Source organism: Lithobates pipiens, unplaced genomic scaffold (genome assembly GCF_037356315.1).
Source record: "Lithobates pipiens isolate NorthernLeopardFrog02 unplaced genomic scaffold, aLitPip1_a1.2 Scaffold_25, whole genome shotgun sequence".
NCBI classification, from domain to species: Eukaryota; Metazoa; Chordata; class Amphibia; order Anura; family Ranidae; genus Lithobates; species Lithobates pipiens.
The window spans coordinates 170,556,800-170,578,467 of NW_027507787.1; the positions used below are offsets into that span (position 1 = coordinate 170,556,800).

At 44.5% G+C, this 21,668-nt stretch overlaps 1 protein-coding gene across 1 annotated transcript in view; it reads left to right on the forward strand.

Annotated features, from left to right (window-relative positions):
- The window catches only part of LOC143929796 (ovostatin-like), a 201,808-nt gene that overhangs the window by 135,084 nt on the left and 45,056 nt on the right, over window positions 1–21,668 (forward strand). Inside the window, exons 25-30 of the mRNA XM_077453773.1 lie at window positions 1,684–1,759; window positions 4,514–4,667; window positions 5,881–5,952; window positions 7,003–7,165; window positions 8,865–9,124; window positions 9,256–9,471. Of these exons, the coding sequence (XP_077309899.1) occupies window positions 1,684–1,759; window positions 4,514–4,667; window positions 5,881–5,952; window positions 7,003–7,165; window positions 8,865–9,124; window positions 9,256–9,471 (941 nt within the window). The remainder of the gene's footprint in view (window positions 1–1,683; window positions 1,760–4,513; window positions 4,668–5,880; window positions 5,953–7,002; window positions 7,166–8,864; window positions 9,125–9,255; window positions 9,472–21,668) is intronic.

Consider the following 21,668-nt stretch of genomic DNA (forward strand, 5'->3'; position numbering starts at 1 on the left):
AATCGCAACACATTAAACTAAAGTCATTTTTAAGATTCGATATAAAGTGGTTGTAAGCCCTTACCTATACCCACTGAAGTGACTAGCCTCAGGTGATGAAACAAAGCCTCCCATATATGTTTATACATATTTATCTGCAGCCCTCTTCTCTACAGACTTCCAAACACAGATACACGGCTATTTTACAACTCCAGCAGGCGGGGGCAAGTATCTGGCATCACAGCATAGCAAGTGTTGAGTGTAATCTGAGACCTGAGTGGAGGGCTAAAAAAAGGGGTAATCCCTGATGCTGCACATGGAAGTGGATAGTGGCAACCTCCGCCTGGACACCGACCAGGCCACACCCCCAATGGGTTTTGCTCCGCCCCCTGGAGCTTAGTCATTAGTCTTTTTTTTGAACCACTGCGAGAGCCACTCAGCAGCAGATGCGGAGGTACCTACCTGAGCGGCACACGATGAGCCAACAGGTCACTTGAGTGGAGGAAATGCATCCCCCTTCCCTACAGCAGAGGTTATTGATCCCCTTCCATGTGTTGGGAGGTGGGAATGGCGGGACCTGGGGCTGTAGCCTGAGATTCCTGATGACAGTGGCAGGCCGGGGCAATCTCCCGACATTCTTTGGTGTCAACATGATCTGTCAGAAGGGACTCGTGTTGATAGGAACCACACTAGGTACATTGGACTGATGCAAGTACACACTATAGAGAGAGATGCTTTGTTCAGTTTTCATTTCAAAAATGTACAACCACTTTAAAACTAAATGCAATCAGAATTTGTAGAATGTGGTCGGCTTAACCCGTTTATGACCAGAGATGCTCACATACCACCCAAATGTCCCTGATTTGATAACTCTGTGACCAAATTGACGATCAATCATTATGTTTTCATTCTGGGCATATAAGGCATTTATTTGTACCCTATTGCATTCCCTACCCATAGACAAAGTGTTTAGTGTGTTTTACACACTAATTTTTTTTTTTCTAACTTGTACCTCCTTTGTGTTCAATGAATGTGCAGAGGGGAAGAGGCACCGTGCCATCTGGGGGCTTGAAATTCGGTTGTAAACAAATATCTGATCATATTTGGCTGTCATGGTGACTACATAATCGCCAACCATGTTGATGGATTCCCAATCATTGGTTTGAAACCAATGGCTGAGACCTGTGACAGAATGGTCTTAGACCTGACAACATCATTTTTCTTTTTTTTTTTTTTATTATGAATCTTTTCTGGTGTGAGCATCAGAGCCATGTAAAATGCACTACTAAAATGGTAGTGGAATCTGTTACACATTCGTTGGGCGCCCAGGGGTGCAATGCCAAACTCTTGCAGACAAGCCTGTCTGACTAGCCTTTAGCCTGTACCTCAATATGGGTGGCTCATCAGCGCCCACGCAGTCCATTCAGAACTACAAGTCATCAGCCTCAAAGGCTGATGGGACTTGTAGTTTGTGCATTTACAGAAAACTGTAAATGAATGATGCAGACATGTGGGCAGAGCCCCTCACAGTTGCTTTTATTTTATTCATTTTTAGTCGGTGACAGTGGGCGCTCACTGTCATAGAAAGGGCTGGAAAAGGGGAGAGGCTGCAGCTGCTAAATACAGGTGTAACATGTAACCTGTTCCAAGAGGTGAACAACTGCTTTAATTTAGCTCTCTAATCTATCTCTCTAATTTACCTAGGATATTATCGCCAACTTGGATATGCCAGTGGACCAGCTTATAAAGTGTTCCGCAGTTCCCCTCAATCCAATTCATGGTAATGATGATTATTTGTAATGCCTAGAACCTTTGTGAGATGCCAAAATCTAACTGCCAACTTGTTTAATGTTCTTTAAAAAGCAGCCACATCCTGAGTAGAAAAGCTTGTCCCCTACCAGCATGCTGCAGAGGATCCTGGCTCTGTGTGGAAGCAGTAGTCTATTTGCTGTGGTTCAACATACCCCTTGCTCAGAGCTAGAGCTCCTCAATCGGCTCTGACTCCTCAAGGGTTGTTATATCTCTGAAGAATGACCACTGCTTCCACACAAGGACCATAGGTCATTCTCTATACCATGCTGGTAGGCAGTGCCAGGACAAGGTCATCTAGAGTCCAGGGCAAAGATGGCAACTAGTTACAAATTAACCCCCCCTGCTGAAATTCCCCCTCCCCAGCAGAAAGCGCCGCCTCCTCAATCCCCTAAATGCCCCCCACCCAAGAAAAAGCCATTACTAGCACAAATCCTCCTCCAATTTCCCCTCAGAGTACACATCCACCCACTCCTAGCACAAATACCCTTCAATCACACCTACTATCACAAAGCCTCCACATCCACCCCCCCCCCCCCCACAAAGTTTCCTAGCACAAATATCCTAACCCCCCCCCCCCCCACCACCACCACCATATCACTTTTTAGGACAAATCCTTTTCCTGATTCCCCCCCCCAAGCACAAATCCTCCTGAATCACTGAATCATCACTCCTAGAACCCACTTCCAACACAACCCTCCCCCCCTCAATCTCCTTGCGGTGCCCTCCACCTCATATGCAACCATAGTGCCCAGGATAGCCGCCCCTCCTGCCAACCCCTTTGGCCCAGCTGGTAGGGGACAGGCCTTTCCATTCAGGCTGTCGCTGTTTTCTAAGAAAACAAACACAAAGAACATGGGGGGGAGGGGGGGGGGTGCATGACCCTTTTGAACTACAATGCATTGCCTTTGTGGGTTGAGATGCCATTCAAAATGCAACGTGGTAAATCCGGATGCTTGTGCTATGGTCATGTGCACATTACTGCAGCACAAAAGCTTAATGAGCTCAAAAAGTTTTAAGTTGTCATGAAACGCCATGACTGCTGAGGCGCAATAGGCCTAGGCCCCAATTAACGTGACACAATGAGATCAAATCCCCCACCACCCTTGCCCTTTACCCTATTAAATAAGACACTTACAACCATTAGGTTGGAAAGGGTAAGTCCATTAATAAATTCCAACACATAACATGTGAACCTATTTAACCAGTGCCAGTCAGTGTCCTAATGTGAGCACTCAACCAAGAGGGTAGTGGGGCCTGTCCTTACCATAAGTGCTTGACAGACAGCCTACTTCCAATTTTCCATCAAGGGCATAGCCCATTACAGCAACTTTAACTGCTGGCAAGGTCAAGAAAGCTGTGACATACCATAACAGAAGAAAAAGGGGGCGGGAGGGTGAGCAGCTCTTCCAACAGACTCTACTGGAAGACTGGAGCACACGTTCCCTGAGCTCAGGCCTATCCCACCCCCCCATGTTACAACCAATCATTCCCATTGTCAGACACCTAGCCATGCCCCCATCAATCAAGGCTCTCTAGGGAGGGGGCTCAAGAGGCCTTAATTTTTATCCTACAAGCGCAACTGCAGCTTTGATAGTTACAAATGTATATCAATAAATAGCAGCACTCCCTTCCAATCTTTATTCTCGACTGCTCACAATCTAACACGATATCTCCCATGAGCCTGCAAAGCTGCTTGTTAAAACCTTTTAACCACTTCCACTCCAGGGTACATTCATAAACCTCCTCAGATGGGAAGGTTGATATTTCAGTCATTGCTGCAGCAATGATCAAGATAGGCTCTTTTAGGTCTGGCTATTCTGCAGAAGGTAAAAGTAATGAGTGGCTAACGAGCCGCTGCAATATTTTTACAAGCGGTAGAAGGGTGCCCCCGCCACCACCACTTTAACCCTTTAACTGGGAGAAATGGATTTTGTTCCTCCTACTATTGCATCAGAAAGCAATGAGGATTTGTCACTTCCTGTTCAGCCTCTTTACCTGGGTGTCACTGGTCAAGGAAGCAGATGGCCAGACCCTCTGTATCTGAGCGGCAGCATTGGAGGCCAGAGGAGAGATTTGGGGTCTAATAGACCTGTCACAGCCCCAGCTGTCGTAAGGGAACTTGTTCATCCCTTGTAACGGCAAAGTTGAGAAAAAAAGTTAATGATGAGGTTAAATAAAATTGAAAAATTAAAGTGCCCCCATTCCCCTATGATCATGCGCACGTAGGTCCAACACGCATATGTAAATGGCGATCGTACCACATGTGGGGGTATCGCCACAAACGTCAGTGAAAGCAATCATTTTAGCTCCAGACCTCGTGCATCTCTAAACTGGTAATTTTGTAAAGGCTTTTAAAGTGTTGCCTATGGAGATTTTTAAGTACCGTAATTTGGCACTGTTCCACGGACTGATGCAGTTTTAAAGCATTCATATTTTATATTGTACCAAACAATTGAGTATTATATTGTGGTGGGGTTTTTATGTGCATTAAAATCAAATTTTTTTTTTTTTTTGGAATTTTAAAAACCACTGTGCAAATATCGTGTGACATAAAAATATGCAATGCCCACCATTTTATTCTCTAGGGCATCTGCTTAAAAAAAAAAAGTTTGGGGGTTCTAAGTCGTTTCTAGCAAAATAAACGTTTTTAAATTTAGGTGAGGAATACCCGGACTGGTCTTAGACTTCTTTCCACCTAACTGCCACCTTGTGCTTCTTGCAGGCTGACTGCGTACACCTTTAATATCTTTGAGCAAGCCAAGAGATACGTTTCGATTGATGAAACCAGACAGCAGCAGAGTCTCATCTGGTTGGAGAACACACAGAGGCTAGAAAATGGCTGCTTTAGACCCCAAGGAAGCGTGTTCACAACCCAGGTCAAACAAATGTATATGTTCTTCCACCAATAAGATGCTTGTTTAAAAAGAAAGCAATGTGTGAAAGATTGCTCGCCAACTACAACACATTTTAGAATTCCTCTACACTGTCTTAAAGAGGAAGCTGACTGAACAGTTGTGTGCTTGGTGTGAAAGTGAGAATTATCTTGCAAAGTGTAAAAGTTCCAGCATATGGATGGGACACTATAGTTCTAAATATTTGGATATAAATGAGAAAGGTCAATTTAGGTCCGATTCAAACTGTTGCATTAGGCTAGGCTGAGACTGGAACAAAGCCAGAAATAACTTTTCGATCAAGTCTCCTATGTAAAAACACGGAAGCGACGTCACTTCCGGTTTACTCAGATGCCAATGGCGCCGACTTAAAAAAAATACAGTATTCAAAATCTTTGTTTTTGGTGATCTGAATACTTTTAAGTGCAGAGTACCTGTCACCACCTACTACTATTACAAGGGATGTTTACATTCCTTGTGACAACAAATAAAAGTTGTTAGACTTTTTTTTATTTTTTAGGGACAATGTAAAAAAAAAAACATAAATAAAATAAAGTTTTTTTTTTTTAAAGTGCCCCGTGCTCACGCATAAAAGAAAACGAATACGTAAGTAAACATTGTTCAAATCACACATGTGAGGTACCACCGTGATCATCAGAGTGAGGGCAATAGTTCTAGCAAAAGATCTTCTCTAACTCTAACCTGGTAACCGTTACATTTTTTTCAAGTGTCGCCTATGGACATTTTTAGGTACCATAGTTTGTCACCATTCCACGAGTGCGCAATTTCAAGGCATGACCTGTTCAGTATCTATTTACTCTGGATAGCATAGTCTTTCACATTATCCAAAAATGTTGCTAACTTTACTGTTTTCTTTTTTTTTTTTTCTTTTTTCAATTCACGAAAGTGTCATTTCCCTAAAAATTTTATTTGAAAGACCACCGTGCAAATACCGTGTTACATAAAATATTGCAACGGTCGCCATTTTATTCTCTAGGGTCTCTGCTAAAAAAGTGTGTGTGTATAGATGGATTTTGGATGGCTTTTCTAGCAAAAAATATGGCTTTTAATTTGTAAGCAACCAATGTTAGAAATTGGCTTAGGCATGAAAGGGATATACTGTATAAATGTATTTGCATATGCTCCCCATTGTAGTTGAGAACTATTTAACAAAATCTTTTTTTTTTTTTCTTTACAGGACCTAGATTACGATATTTATTTCACAGCTTACCTTGCCACTGCAATTATGGAGTCCAAATATAGCTTGGGGGTAAGAAATCATCCAATACAAAACAGAGAAGGCGTGATTGCTATAATTGGCCTAATTTTTAGGGAAAAGAGTTTTTATATTGGTTGTAAATGCAGTAATTAAAGTGATACTAAACCCCGGATTCAGCGGAAACAGTTCTGGGACGTCCAAAACACTGAATGTATATAATAGGAAGGGGTGTGGGGTCATGTACTGGAGGATCTATTGATGCTGACTGCTGAGAGCTCTATTGTCACTGGCGGGGATATGTTTTTGTGTGAGGGTCTGTTGCTGGGGGGTCTTATGTTGCTGATGGGGATTTACCGTTGAGGGAGGTCTATTGTTGCTGGCTGCTGGAGGGTCTATCGATTATGACTGGGAGATCTGTTGCTGGGATAGATCTTTTGTTGCTGGGTGTGGTATTTTATTGTGGGTGAGGTCTATTGTTTCTATTTTTATTTTATTGCTTTTTCTTTTTATTAACATTCAATACAAATTATTTAGCCCCAACAAAACAAACCATGCATGTCCAATGGCTTTTAAAAAAAACCTTGTAGGTCTTGTCCCCACCACCTGTGACTGGACAGTGAAATGAGAAGCAGCCATTTAATGACCTCATTTGTCACTACTTTTTCCTTCTGCCTTTCCACCAAGGACAAGGAGCATGCCGACAAATGGCAATATAGATCCCGACAAAAGTTTTAGGCTGGGTTCACACCTAAGCATGGAGTGGCTCACAGCAGGGGGCCCAATGCATCTCCATTCAGCATTTCAGTCCAAATGTTTGGCTAAATTCGGACCAGAAAATGCACGGGCCTTCTGTGCAATTCACACCGGAGCCGGTCACAATCTCCTGACATAGGAACTGGATGCGGAGAAAATCCGTATCCAATTCGCAATAGTGTGAACCCAGCCTTAAAATCAATCTACTCTATCTAAAGCCAGTTAGATACACTTTTGTTTTATGATCAGCAATGGAAAGTCATCTAAATCCACCAGTCACGTTTGTCTTCTGCATTGAACTTTTAACAACTGATGGCCTTCTGTACATGATGTTTCATTGTTTTCCAGAAAACTCTGCTGGAAGGGGCTTTGGCTTGTCTAAAGAATGCATCAACCACTGACCAAAAAATTGGTAATGAAGTCCTCATGCTGAATGCCTTCACAATGGCCGGTCTTTCAGAATATAGAGATCCCCTGATGGCCAAACTCATGAAGAAAGCAATAGTTAAAGGTACAGTTTTAAAATGGTCATTAAGAACAAAAATCTCAACTCTTCTTCCAGCATCTATTAGCTAGGGATGGGCAGAGTTTTATTCTGGTGACATGGTAACACGATTTTGCCTACGTTGACATTTTTATAAAAGTTGGCCTCTACTTTTGCACACCCTTAAAAGCCTTTTAAAACTCTTGATACTTCAAAAATCACTAGGGATAGGTCAACTTGGCCAGGTTTGCTTTGCAAAGAGTTCACCAAATCTTGCCCAGCATGTAATGTTTGTGAATTTTGCACTGAAACCAGTTGAAATCTATGGGGGTTTGACTCCTTGTTATCCAATTGTGGCCATTTGTGAGGCCAATAGGCAAGCTATTGTAAGGCCAAGTGTGAGAAGTGGGGAACTGTCCCTAAGGACGTGTATGTATTTGTGTATTTATATTATAATATACTATATAATAGAATTTTTTTTTTAAATTCTATAAAATTTTAAGCCTGCTTGGACAGTAGAAATGGCAACCTCAACAAATCAAAATCCATTGGAATTTGCACACTAGCTACCACACAGCGGTGTCCCTCGTGCAAAGGGCAGCTTCATCTACTGTTCAGCAACATGTATACTGCATACCCAACTGTTTAAAATGAATGGCCTTGCAACAGAATAGAATCTAATCCAACAGTATGTAAACCCCATGTCTCATGGGTTAGCGTCACACAGTAAGCTTGCAGTGATGTACTCTAAACACCAGAGAATGTTTGAGGGCTTTCCTGATCGTGTTTTTTCACCTACATAAAGATTTTCCCATGCAGGGGTCTCAGGTCAAAACCGCACAAAACAAGTCTAGCCTCCCATGCTATCCAAGATCCGGACACTCGCAGATTGTATGTAGTCTCCCCTCTTGCACACACCCTGACTTAGCCTAGAACACACTTAAAGTGATTGTAAAGGTATGCTTTTTATTTTTCTTCTTTTTTGAAGAACTTAACAGGATGGATTTAGGGTCACAGGATACTTCAGAACAATCCATAATCGCAGTAGGACAAACTTTCAGCTAATCATCCCAAGCTCAGCTGGGAGTAGCAGAGTATGGCTAGGTAGTTGCCTGCCCTGCAACAGCAGCCCATAAAGCAACCTCTGGCAACTGGTTCCCCTCTAGCACTTGCCCAACTATCAGTCCTAGTGAAGTTTCTACTCTATGTCCCTGTTGCTGTCTGCCAACCAGCATCCTCAAGAAAATTCTCTGACGCCTTTTTCAGTCCTCGACTCTGAAAGTGCCCTTCAGCAAGGGTACTACTTTGGCAATTCTTTTCAAGCCCTTAGTCCAAATACTGCTGAGGCCCAAGAAGCAATCTCTTGTCTCTCTGGCAATATTCTAGGGAAAACCACGCCCCAGGAGACTGGAACCATATGCTTAGGCTTCCTGCACATTTATCACCTCCCCAGCCGCCTTTAGGACACCCCTTTCCAGGGATTGGCCAAGGAATGATCATTTGAATCTCGCTCCCTATCCCGTGGAAGATTCTTCTACAGGCAGGAGGAAATGCTCACACAGGGCTCAGGAGTCTTGATCAGACCCAACAGTTCGACCACTACAGTGGAGCCAAAAACAAAATGTGCCTAACTAGGAGAGTGCTGCAGTATAAATCCTGTTACTACACTGTACTGCTGCTATACATCGCAATTGTCTTTACATTTACACTGACCCTTTCTTTACAGATGGCACAATACACTGGGAAAGAGAAGACATGCCTTCTTTACGGCCAGTTCCATTTTTCTCGCCTATATATGCCCCAGCTGAGGTGCAGCTCACAGCTTACGTGTTGCTAAGCATGACAGAAGAGATCAGGAAATTGAAGCATTCCCCAGTAAAGGGCACAAAAGCATCGTCTGCTCAAAAAGACATGTCAACAATGGCGCAGATTGCCTTGTGGCTTGTTCGCCAGCAGAACTCTCGTGGAGGGCTCTCATCTACACAGGTAATTTATATAAGTTGTGGAAGTCCAAAAAGCAGTGTATGGGTTTAACTGTACATTTTAATTCTGATTGTGATTTTTTTTATTATTTTTTTGTTCCATATCTTGGATAACAATTAATCTATATCCCTTAGGACACGGTTGTCGCTCTCAAGGCTATCGCTGGCTATGCAAAGCTGCTGTACACTCCAAATTCACAGCACACCATTAAGGTCAAAGGCAGCACTGGAGATATTGGTAACCTTGACTTGGGTCCTGAAAACCGGCTGGTGGTACAGAGACTGGATTTGCCAGAACCCAAGGGCGACTACAGCTTAGAAGTTGAAGGGAGCGGGTGGTTTCTGTCCCAGGTAATACTACAAAAATACATATTTAGTAACTTTTCCAGGGTTGTAGATGACCAAAAAATGACAGCAACTTTTTGCTGCAACTTCAACATTTAATTGAAATGCAAAGGAGGAAGTAAAAATGAAGGTTGTGTAAGATGCCTGAGGGTGCAATGGTCGTAAAGCGGTAGTAAAATCCTATAGATAAATTTTAAAATTGGGCCCACTGCAGGTTAAAGTCATAATATTAGTTGTGGTATCTTTGACTGCTTGAAGGGCCAGTCTGAGGTGACATCACTACCACGCATACCCACGGGAGTCGCACTGCAGTAACACACAGAGCAGGTTGTATTTGGTCTGAACATCACATGAGTGGCTCAAATCGCATTACCCACTGGCTGGCAGGGGGACATTTATGATAGACCTCTTGGATGTCTCTTCTGGTAGAAAAACAATACCTGTCTGCAATCTTTTTTTTCTTTGGAAGACTCCAAAGAAGGTTGTGAGGTGGGGGTGGTTTTGTTTTGCTTTTTGTTTTCCGTAAACTTGTTTCATGGTAAGCAAAAGTCAAAATAGTCACATAAAACCAATTGGACTGCTAATTGATGCTTGCAGTGCTTTGGAAAAGTATTCACACCCCTTGCTTGAAATCTTCCACATTTTGGCATGTTACAAGCAAAAACCTAAATGTATTTTATTGGGATATTGTGATCGACAAATTTGAAGTGGAAGAAAAAAGAAATGGGTTTCAACATTTTTTACAAATATCGAAAAGTGTGGTGTGCATTTGTATCATGCCCCATTTACTCTGATACCTCTAACTAGAATCTAGTAGAACCCACTTCCTTCAGAAGTCGCCTAATTAGTAAATTGAGTCCACCTGTGTGTGATTCAATCTCAGTATAAATACAGCTGTTCTGTGAAGCCCTCAGAGAACCCTAGTGAACAAACTGCATCATGAAGGCCAAGGAACACTCTAGACAGATCAGGGATAAAGTTGTGGAGAAGTTTAAAGCAGGATTAGGTTATAAAAAAATATCCCAATCTTTGAACATCTCACGGAGCACTGTTCAATCCATCATCTGAAAATGGAAAGAGTATGGCACAACTGCAAACCTACCAAGACATGACCGTTTGCCTAAACGGACAAGATGGGCAAGGAGAGCATTAATCAGAGAAGTAGTCAAGAGGACCGTGGTAACTCTGGAGGAGCTGCAGAAATCCACAGCTCAGGTGTGAGAATCTGTCCACAGGACAACTATTAGTCATGCACTCGACAAATCTGGCCTTTATGGAAGAGTGGAAAGAAGAAAGCCATTGCTGAAAGAAAGTCATAAGAAAGTCCCATTTGCAGTTTGTTGGAAGCCATGTGGGGGAAACGGAAAACATGTGGAAGAAGGTGCTATGGTTAGATGAGACCAAAATAGCACTTTGCTTTTAGGCCAAAAAGTTCAATGTGTGGTGGAAAACTAACACTACACATAACCCTGAACACACCATCCCCACCGTGAAACATGGTGGTGGCAGCATCATGTTGTGGGGATGCTTTTCTTCAGCTGGGACAGAAGCTGGTCAGAGTTGATGAAATGATGGATGGAGCCAAATGCAGGGCAATCTTAGAAGAAAACCTGTTAGTCTGCTGCAAGACTTGAGACTGGGGCAGAGGTTCGCCTTCTAACAGGACAACGAGCCTAAACAATAAAATCTGCTGCAATATTTGAAAACGGCTGTTCAGATGCTCATCATCCAATCTGGCAGAGCTTGAGCTATTTTGCAAAGAATGGCCAAAAATGTCACTCTGCAAAGCTGGTAGAGACCTCCTCAAAAAGACTTGCAGCTGTAATAGCAGCGAACAGGAATTCTACAAAGTATCAACTCAGGGGGCTGGATACAAGTGCACGCCACACTTTTCACATTTGTGTTACTTTGTGTTGGTCTATCACTTAAAATCCCAATAAAATACATTTACGTTTTTAGTTGCAACATGACAAAATGTGGAAAAGTGGTATGAATACTCTTTTCAAGGCACTGTATGGGCTCCAAGACATTTCAGGGCCCCCGAGACAACGGATCAAGCTAATTGATTTGATCTTGAAACAATTACAATGACTTCAAAATTGTTTACAAAAGGGAACCTCAAATGAAAATTTTACATTAAAGACGCTAGAGAAAATACTGTATTCATGTAAGGCAACTGATAACTTTGTACATAAACCATAGATATCAGGTTCACAATCATTTGTCTCTTAAAAGATCATCATCTTTCTGCTGCCAGTTGGGTAAAGTAATCTTGGTGTAACCTACATACATGTAATGTACAGTAGTGATGGTTATCTGCCGCTAGCAGCCAATGTATACACTACTACAGTTCAATGTTGCCCCACTAGAGTGTGCACAAGAGAAACCTGTAAGGGGGTGGAGCCCAGCGTTTCAACTGCCTAGGGTCCTCGAGTTTAATCTGACACTGCTAATTTACAGAATACACACAAAAGCAAAAAAATACAATCTAAAGCACAAACTGTATCCTCCCTTGCTTTTTTCTTTATCGTACATCATAGGACACAGAGCCTCAAGTATTTACTTAAATGGGTTATAGCTACCTTCAGGTGCTGACACTGGCACACCCAATACAGGAAGTCGACTCGCCTATATACCCCTCCTCCTTCCAGGAGTCCTCAGTTTTTTCGCCAGTGTCTAGAGGTGTTGGCACGAGTGAAGATGTGCTCTGAGGCACTCCAGGAGGGATCCATGCTGGATTTAAAAAGCCTCCACAACCAAATCCATCCCGCCACTGTGGTACCCGGGCCTCGCATAGAAGAACGAGGTTTTGCCTGTAATGCTCCTTTTGAGCGCTAGACCCTAGGAACCAGGACTTTTTGGTCTTGCTACATTACCTAAAGTTGTTCTGAGGGGTGCTATACAAGGTCCAAAGCAGTGCAACCCTACTAAAGGGCCACAGTCTTTGAAGGTTTAAACCAAGCTGTCCACCGTGATGGGTGAAGTTTGGATCTGTCTGTTTACATCCTGCAGCGAGGAAAAGGTAAGAGGAAAGCATAGCAACTGCAAAGTCCACCTATGACACTTCTTTCAATTATATTGTAATGCCTTTAAAAAAATAAAAAAATAAAAACTCCTAGAGGGAGTGTGTATACCCTGTTTAAATGTGTGCTAAAGGTGTGTGTCTCAGCAGCTGGAGGGGGTTCTCCTCTCCCTCAATTTGGGTAAACTGAGTGGCTGGGGGTTACATGTTATGTTAACATAAAAGCTGTTATCTCTGTATAACCCACCCCCCCTTAAGAGGTGGCTTCTAGCTAAAGGACATTTACTTGCCATAAGCTGTAAGGTCAAGGAGACATGCCACAGTGCGGCTGCAGCCTCCTCTCCTCTCCTCCTCCTCTGATTTGTTTGTCGGGACGCCGCATGCTCGCATGAGGCTGACAGAGGAAGGAGGGAGGGAAAGGGGCGTGGCTTAAGTGATCAGTGCCGTGCAGGGACTCGGCATCCTTACAAACACACGGTGCACAGCAATCAGCTTTTATCAGGTGTAAGCCTGATACTCTGGAAGCAGACAGTGTCCGAGCAGCTGAAGCAAGGCTGCCACGGGACACAGGAGTGCTGGTGCACATGAGTGGTTTACACAGGCATTGCAGTACAGGAAAATACTTTGTTTGACATTAGATCAGTCTATGCTGCTATTGTTTCCTACTTTTGTTCAGATAAATGAGAACAGTTCTTAGAGTTCCTCTGCTTTTATGCTTTGCATTATGGCTTCAAGGCTTACTACTAAGGCACCAAAACCACACCCAGGCACTGGAAACCCCAGTCATGCCGCCACATTGTCATCCTCTGGAGATACCTGACATGGCAAGCCAGAGAGTCATTGGAACCAGCTGGTGGTGCAACTGCTTGTCTCACTTCAGCCCCTGTATACATGACTGATGTATTTTCCTCTGCCCTACAAGGTTTAGAAGGAAGATTAGCTGCATTAATCGCATCCTCCATTGAAGAGGATAGGAAGCGTGCTAGAGCCCTCTCTCCCACTCCAAACCCTTTACCAGCGGAACAGTGGGGACAGGATGAGGTATTGCCCTCAAACGATCTGGAAAAACAAACCGATTATTCCTCTGTGGAGGAAAAAGCTGATGTTTCAGCTTCGCAATCTGAGGTACAAATCGGAAATGGTTCATTCTGCTTTCATGCTGCCCCTAACAGTCAGCTAAAAGTAGGATTTTTATAACAGCTGTGAGGGGTTAGCTTGGCAGCGAGTGTGTGTGACCCCCCTGGATGGGTTCACAACACAAAATCAGGCACAGCAGACAGCGTTGTAGGTGAAAAAAAACAAAAGGTGCGGTTTATTCATGCTACATGCAGTAAAAAATATATCCGCCAAAACAAAAGAAAAACATGAAAATAAATCCTGGTCAGCTTGACCTCTAAATACACACATAGATTCCCTGTCTAACAACTGAGTGCAGCCTTGTGCTACACCAGTCCCTGTCTCTGTAGAGGTTTGCCACACAGGCGTTAACTCACCGCACAGAACAGGTGTCACACTCCCCAGTCTCTACAAACACAAAACTGGTTCCAGGATGGAGCATCTCCCTAAGCATGCTGTTTTTTTTTTTTGTAGAGGTCTTAATGAGCCCACTTACTTCAGCTGGGCTCATTAACTCTTCCCCTCTAATTGTAAAAGTCTGCATAAAGCCTGAATCTAGGGCACACATTTCCCATCCTGGATACAACCAGGTGACTTTACCTGCGTGCTGCCACATACCCCCCCCCCTCTTGTTTCAACCTTGGGGTTGTAACACAAGCAGTCAGACACGCATGTATCCGAGACAAAGCATCCACATTCCCCATTTTAACACCAGGGCGATGCTTAACTGTAAAGTTAAATTCCTGTAGGGCCAGGAACCACCTATTTACCCTTCTATTGGTCTCCTTGTTTTGAGCCATCCACTTTAAAGGAGCGTGATCAGTCACCAGGTCAAAGTGCCTACCTAGCAGATAGTACCGAAGGGAATCTAGAGCCCACTTCACTGCTAAACATTCCTTCTCAATTGTGGCGTAATTTACCTCATGGGACTTCAACTTCCTGCTGAGGTAAATGACTGGGTGCTCTTCCCCGTTCCAGACCTGGGATAACACTGCTCCTAACCCAACGTCTGATGCATCAGTTTGTACAACAAAGTCCTTAGAGAAGTCTGGTGAGTACAACACTGGCTGGCTACATAAGGCTGTTTTTAAGGACTGAAATGCTTCTTCAGCCTCTGGGGACCATTTAACCATAACAGACTCTTTCCCTTTTGTCAGGTTGGTGAGGGGCACAGCCTGAGAAGCAAAATGGGGAATGAATCGTCGATAATAGCCAGCGATTCCCAGAAAGGCTCGTACCTGTTTCTTGCTGTTGGGACGTGGCCAACTCTGTATGGCCTCGACTTTATTGACTTGGGGTTTTATTACCCCCCTCCCAATAGTGTACCCAAGATATTTGGCCTCCTCCTGTCCAATGGTACACTTCTTTGGATTGGCCGTAAACCCAGCTTCCCGGATAGTCTAGGACTGCTTGTACTTTTGGCAAATGTGAGACCCAGTCTGTGCTATGGATAATCACATCATCCAGGTAAGCTGCAGCATATTTCTGATGGGGCCTCAGAATCTTATCCATTTTCCGCTGGAATGTTGCCGGTGCATTCTGTAACCCAAACGGCATTCTCTTATATTGGAATGGGGTTACAAACGCAGTTTTCTCCTTGGCCGACTCGGCCAGGGGAATTTGCCAATACCCTTTGGTGAGATCAAGAGTTGTCATATATCGGGCTGTTCCCAGCCGGTCAATCAACTCATCTATACGCGGCATAGGGTAGGTGTCAAATTTTGTAACTTTATTCAATTGTCGAAAATCGTTACAAAACCGCCAGCTCCCATCAGGTTTGGGCACTAGTACGATAGGACTGGACCAGTCACTCTGGGACTCCTCTATCACACCCAATTCCAGCATCCTTTGAACCTCCCCACGTATTGCCTCCCGTCGGGCCTCTGGTATTCTATAAGGTTTTAGTTTTACCCTTTCTCCTGGCGGGGTGATAATGTCATGCTCTACGCCAGATGTTTGTCCCGGAAGCTCAGAGAAAATCTCTTTGTTACGAAGTACAAACTCTTTAACCTCCTGTTGTTGGGGTTTCGATAAGGTGTCTGCTATTCCAACCTCAGGAACTAAGCACTCAGGCTGTGCTTGTGACAAAGTCTCTGCGACTAGGGATTCCCTATCCCTCCAGGCTTTCAGCAGATTGACGTGATAGATCTGCTCCGGCTTTCGCCTTCCTGGCTGTCTAACCCTGTAGTTCACCTCACTAATTTTTTCAATTACTTCATATGGACCTTGCCATTTGGCCAGAAATTTGCTTTCAGCCGTAGGGACTAGCACCAAGACCCTTTCCCCCGGGGAAAAAGTACGGGTCTTTGCCCCACGGTTGTACACTCTCTGCTGTGCTAACTGCGCTTGGGTCAAATGTTCCTTTACGATTGGCATTACCTGTGCAATTCTATCTTGCATCAGGGCGACATGCTCAATCACGCTCCTGTGAGGAGAACTCTCATTTTCCCAAGTTTCCTTGGCGATATCCAGCAGCCCTCTTGGGTGTCTCCCATAGAGCAACTCGAAGGGTGAGAAACCCGTAGAGGTTTGGGGTACCTCCCTAATGGCAAACATCAGATAGGGTATTAGACAGTCCCAATTCTTTCCATCTCTATCCACCACCTTCTTTAACATTTGTTTTAGGGTTTTGTTGAATCTTTCAACCAACCCATCTGTTTGGGGGTGATACACAGATGTACGCAATTGTGTCACTTTGTACAACTTGCATAGTTCCTTCATAACCCTGGACATGAAGGGTGTACCTTGGTCCGTAAGCAGTTCCTTACAAATACCCACGCGGCTAAAAACAAGAGATAGCTCTTTGGCTATGGTTTTGGCCGAGGTATTTGGAAGAGGAATTGCTTCCGGATAACGGGTGGCATAGTCCAATATAACCAAAATGTACTGATGCCCCCTAGCAGACTTCATTATCGGACCTACCAAATCCATTGCGATCCTCTCAAAGGGGACCTCAATGATAGGAAGAGGTACCAGCGGGTTACGGAAATGTGGCATAGGTGCCGACCTTTGACACACAGGGCAGGAGGAACAATAATTTTTTGTTTCCTTCATGACCCCAGGCCAATAGAATCTCTGCAGTACCCTCTCTCTGGTTTTCTCGGCCCCCAGATGACCTCCCAGAATGTGCCCATGGGCCAATTCTAACACCAACTTCCTGTAAGGTTTGGGCACTACAAGTTGCTCAATGGTTTCTTCTGCCCTTTGAGCCACTCGATACAGCAGGTCCCTTTCCATAGTGAAGTAAGGATAAGTGCAAGTCTTATCTGGGTTCACTAACTCGCCATCTATTTTCACCACATTTTCCCATGCCTTTATTAGGGTGGGGTCTTTTAACTGTTCTGTGGCAAAATTTTCCCTGTGAACTTCAAGATCCGAAAAGTCCACAGATGGCATGTTTTCATCTGAGGATGTTGGCTCCTCCCCAGTTTCTCGAGTTTCCCCCGCCAATACCGACAAGGGAAATTCAGGAGAGTCCTCACCACTCCCAGAGGAATTCTGATCATCTTCCTGGTTTATAGGGGCACCAGTGGGGGGCTCAGGACAATCCCAGAGTTCCCAGAATTTTTGAAAATCCCTTCCCACAATAGCATCATGTGGTAAGTGAGACACTAACCCCACCTGATGAGAGAGGTTACCTTTGGGGGTCTCAAACACTGAAGTTACAGGATACTCTCGGGTGTCCCCATGCACACAAATAACAGCCACCTTGTTCTTCCCAGAGAACTTTGTAGTAACTAATTCAGCTTTTATCAATGTTACCAGGATACCTGAATCTAGCAACACATCAACATGCCTACCATTAATACACATTTTACATAAATGTCTCTCAGGTCCCCGAATGGCAGTGCATGCAACTGTCGCAAACAGCGACTGACGTCTCTCCCTTATAAAGTCACATTGCATAGGCTCATCCACAACTGGGCAATTGGCTGCAATATGTCCCTCTTGGCGGCAGCGGTAGCAAATAATCTTTTTCGCTGCCTCTTGCAGCCTGGGCTTCCCGGGCTGCTCCCGCCAGACCTTAGGTAGAACTCCCACTCTCTCACTCTCTCCACCCTCACCCCTTGGAGTCCTCTTAACCGCCACTGGGGATGATCTGGTCTTAGGATGGAAAGTCCGTGAGTCCCTGGAAGAGGTGGTCAAGTTCTCTGTAGCCAAGTACCTCTCAACCAGATCCACAAGTTTATCTGCATTTTCTGGGTCTCCATGGCTTACCCATTTTTGGATGGCAGTAGGAAGAGCTCTCAGGAAACGATCCATAACACGTTCCACAATGTTTGGTGCGGTCAAAGTCTCTGGCTGCAGCCACTTCCTGCTCAGGTGAATGAGATCATACATTTGAGACCTGGGGGGTTTTCCAACCTGAAAAGTCCAATTATGCACATGCTGAGCCCGGACGGCCAGGGTGACACCCAGCCGTGCCAATATTTTCTGTTTTTAGCACCACAGTCTTTTGCTTGGTCAGGCTCTAGGTCATAATGAGCTTTCTGCGATTCCCCAGTTAACAGAGGGGCCACCAGTCCAGCCCATTGCTCCTTAGGCCACTTTTCCCTTTCAGCAGTCCTTTCAAATGTGGTCAAAAACACCTCCGGATCATCCTCTCCAGTCATTTTTGTCAGTAAACGGCTCACACCAAAGGATGCGGTATTATTGTAACCACTTGCTTCATTGGTCTGCGGACGTTGCTGTATTAATGTCTCTATTTGCTGTTGAAAACTCTTGCTCTTGCTTCTGCAACAGGTCTATGAAGCGGGCTTCAGATTGCTGCTGGGCTTGTTGCTGAGCTTCCAAACTCTGCAGGTGAGCTTTCTGCTGAGCTTCCAGACTCTGCTGCAAAGTTGCATTTGTCTGCTGCTGGGCTGCAAGGCTCCTTTGTAAACCCGCATTTGTTTGCTGCTGATTTGCATTTGCTAGAGCCAGCTGTCTCAGTATCTCCTCCATGCTGGCCTTAAAAAAAAAAAAAACTGCCAAAATTCTCCACCAACTGTGAGGGGTTAGCTCGGCAGCGGGTGTGTGTGACCCCCCTGGATGGGTTCACAACACAAAATCAGGCACAGCAGACAGCGTTGTAGGTGAAAAAAAACAAAAGGTGCGGTTTATTCATGCTACATGCAGTAAAAAATATATCCGCCAAAACAAAAGAAAAACATGAAAATAAATCCTGGTCAGCTTGACCTCTAAATACACACATAGATTCCCTGTCTAACAACTGAGTGCAGCCTTGTGCTGCACCAGTCCCTGTCTCTGTTGTAGAGGTTTGCCACACAGGCGTTAACTCACCGCACAGAACAGGTGTCACACTCCCCAGTCTCTACAAACACAAAACTGGTTCCAGGATGGAGCATCTCCCTAAGCATGATGTTTTTTTTTTTGTAGAGGTCTTAATGAGCCCACTTACTTCAGCTGGGCTCATTAACTCTTCCCCTCTAATTGTAAAAGTCTGCATAAAGCCTGAATCTAGGGCACACATTTCCCATCCTGGATACAACCAGGTGACTTTACCTGCGTGCTGCCACACAGCTTACCTGTAAAATCCTTTTGTTTTGAGATACATCACGGGACACAGACTCAGTAATTACTGATGGGTTATAGGGTATCACTAGGTGATTGGACATTGGCACACCCTAGACAGGAAGTTCAATCCCCCATATAACCCCTCCTCCTACTGGAGGTACCTCCGTTTTGTAGCAAAGCAATATAAGTGTATTAGAAGAGGGGAGGGACCTCTGTGTCCCGTGATGTACCTAAAAAAAAAAAGGATTTTACAGGTAAGCTGTTATAAAAATCCTATTTTCTTTCTTGTACATCATGGGGCACAGACTAATTACTGATGAGATGTCCCAGAGCAATGCTATCTGAGGGGAGGCGAACCACACAACATAGGGTGTAATCAGACCCGAGGACCCTGTACTGCTGCCTGCAGCACACTATGCCCAAAGGCGATATACTCATGCCTTCTCACATGCGCCTGATAAAACTTGGTGAAAGTATGAACTGATGACCAGGTTGTGGCCTTGTAGATTTGAGCCATGGAGGCCTGGTGATGCACTGCCCACGAAGCACTAATAGCTTGGAGTGCGCCTTGATTTGAAAAGGCGGAATCTTTTGCTTCAAACCATAAGCTTGAACAATTATTTGTCGAATCCACTTAGCAATGGTAGATTTCAACGCTGCCTGTCCTCTTAAAACCCTCTGGAAATACGAACAAAACATCAGTTTTGCGAACCTGAGCAGTCACTTCCATATAGGCTTTGACTGCTCTCACTGCAGCCACTTCCATAGAGCAGGTATTTGGGGAAAAAAGTAAGGCAGAACAATATCTTGTAGATGAAAGACCACTGGAGTATTAAGGCACGTTACCCCTTGTATAAAGCTTTGGACCAAAGAATGCAAAGCAAGTGGACGTTGAAACAGAACTGATAAGGCAGAGACTTGGCCCTTGATGGTACTCAAGGCCAGTTTCATCTCTAACCCATTTTGCATAAATTTGAGAATTCTGCTTATGGCATGGGGCGCCAACCCCTGGGTTCACACCAGGAGACATATGCTTTCAAGACTCTGATCATTCTGGAAGTTGGCTTTCTTGCATTAATCATAATTCTTCAGAATGTGGGTTTCAATAGCCAAACTGTTAAATTTAACGTTTGTAAGGTAGGATGGAATACTGGTCCCTGGGATAGCAGGACGAGATGGTGGGGTCCAAGGAGAGCCTACCGCCATCTTCACTATTTCTGCATACCAAGCTCTTCTGGGCTATGCTGGGGCCACCAGAAGCACCAAGTTCTTTTCCTGCCTGATCCTGCAAAGAAGTTGTGGCAGTAGCAGAATAGGAGGGAATGCATAAATCAGAGAGAACTGATGCCACGGAGTTACCAACGCATCTGTCCTGCATGCAAGAGGATCCCTCATTCTTGACACAAAGTTGTCTATCTTGTTGTTGAACCTGGACGCAAAGGCCTACATCCGGAACCCCCCATCTCTGGCATATGGCCAAGAAGACATCAGGGTGAAGCAACCATTCCCCTGGGACTAACTGCTGGCGGCTCAAGTAGTCTGTCTGCCAGTTCTCTACCCCCGGAATGAAGACTGCCAATATGCACGGCACATGTCTTTATGCCCAGATTAAGATCTGGTTTACTTCTCCCTGAGCTGCACGACTCTTGGTGCCCCCTTGGTGATTGATATAAGCCACTGCTGTGGCATTGTTGGACTGGATCCTGACAGGGCAACCTTGCAACCTGAGTGTCCAGGCTTTTAGGGCTAGATACGCTGCACAGATCTCCAGAATGTTGATGGGTAAGGTCCTCTCGGTCTTGAACCATCTCCCTTGGACAGTCGACTGTTCCAGAACTGCCCCCCCCCCAACCCGAAAGACTGGCATCTGTTACCACTGTCCAGGTAACTGGTAAAAGGATTTTACTTTCCGCAGATTTTCGGGTATCAACCACCAGCTGAGGCTCTGACACATTGTAGGAGACAGATGCATCGGAAAATCGAATGCCTGAACCTTCTTGTTCCAGGCAAACAAGATACTGTTTTGCAACAGCCTTGAATGAAACTGAGCATAGGGAACTGCTTCGAATTAAGCCACCATTTTCCCCAACAACCTTATGCAGACACGAGTAGAAGGACCCTTCTTTGCCCTGACTACCTGAATCAGTTTTTATAGCATTGATCTTTGCTTGGGGTAGGAATACCCTCTGCTGGACTGTATTTATGACCAGACCCAAATACTCTATTCATCTTACTGGTTTTAAAGAAGACTTCTCTAAGTTGAGGACCCAACCTAGGTATTCCAGGTAGTAGATTGTGGTGTCCAAATTTTGGTCCTGTCGGGCTACCGACTGGTCTATCAAGAGCAAGTTGTCTAGGTATGCTATTATTATTATACCTTGGGCCCTTAATCTGGCCAGCTAGCCCGAAAGGCAGAGCTACAAACTGAAAGTGCCGTTTTTCTACTTCGAAACGCAGGTATTTTTGATGAGCAGGGAAAATGGGTACATGAAGGTACGCATCCTTAATGTCTATTGACCCAGAAGTTCTCCTCCTTGCAGGATGGAGA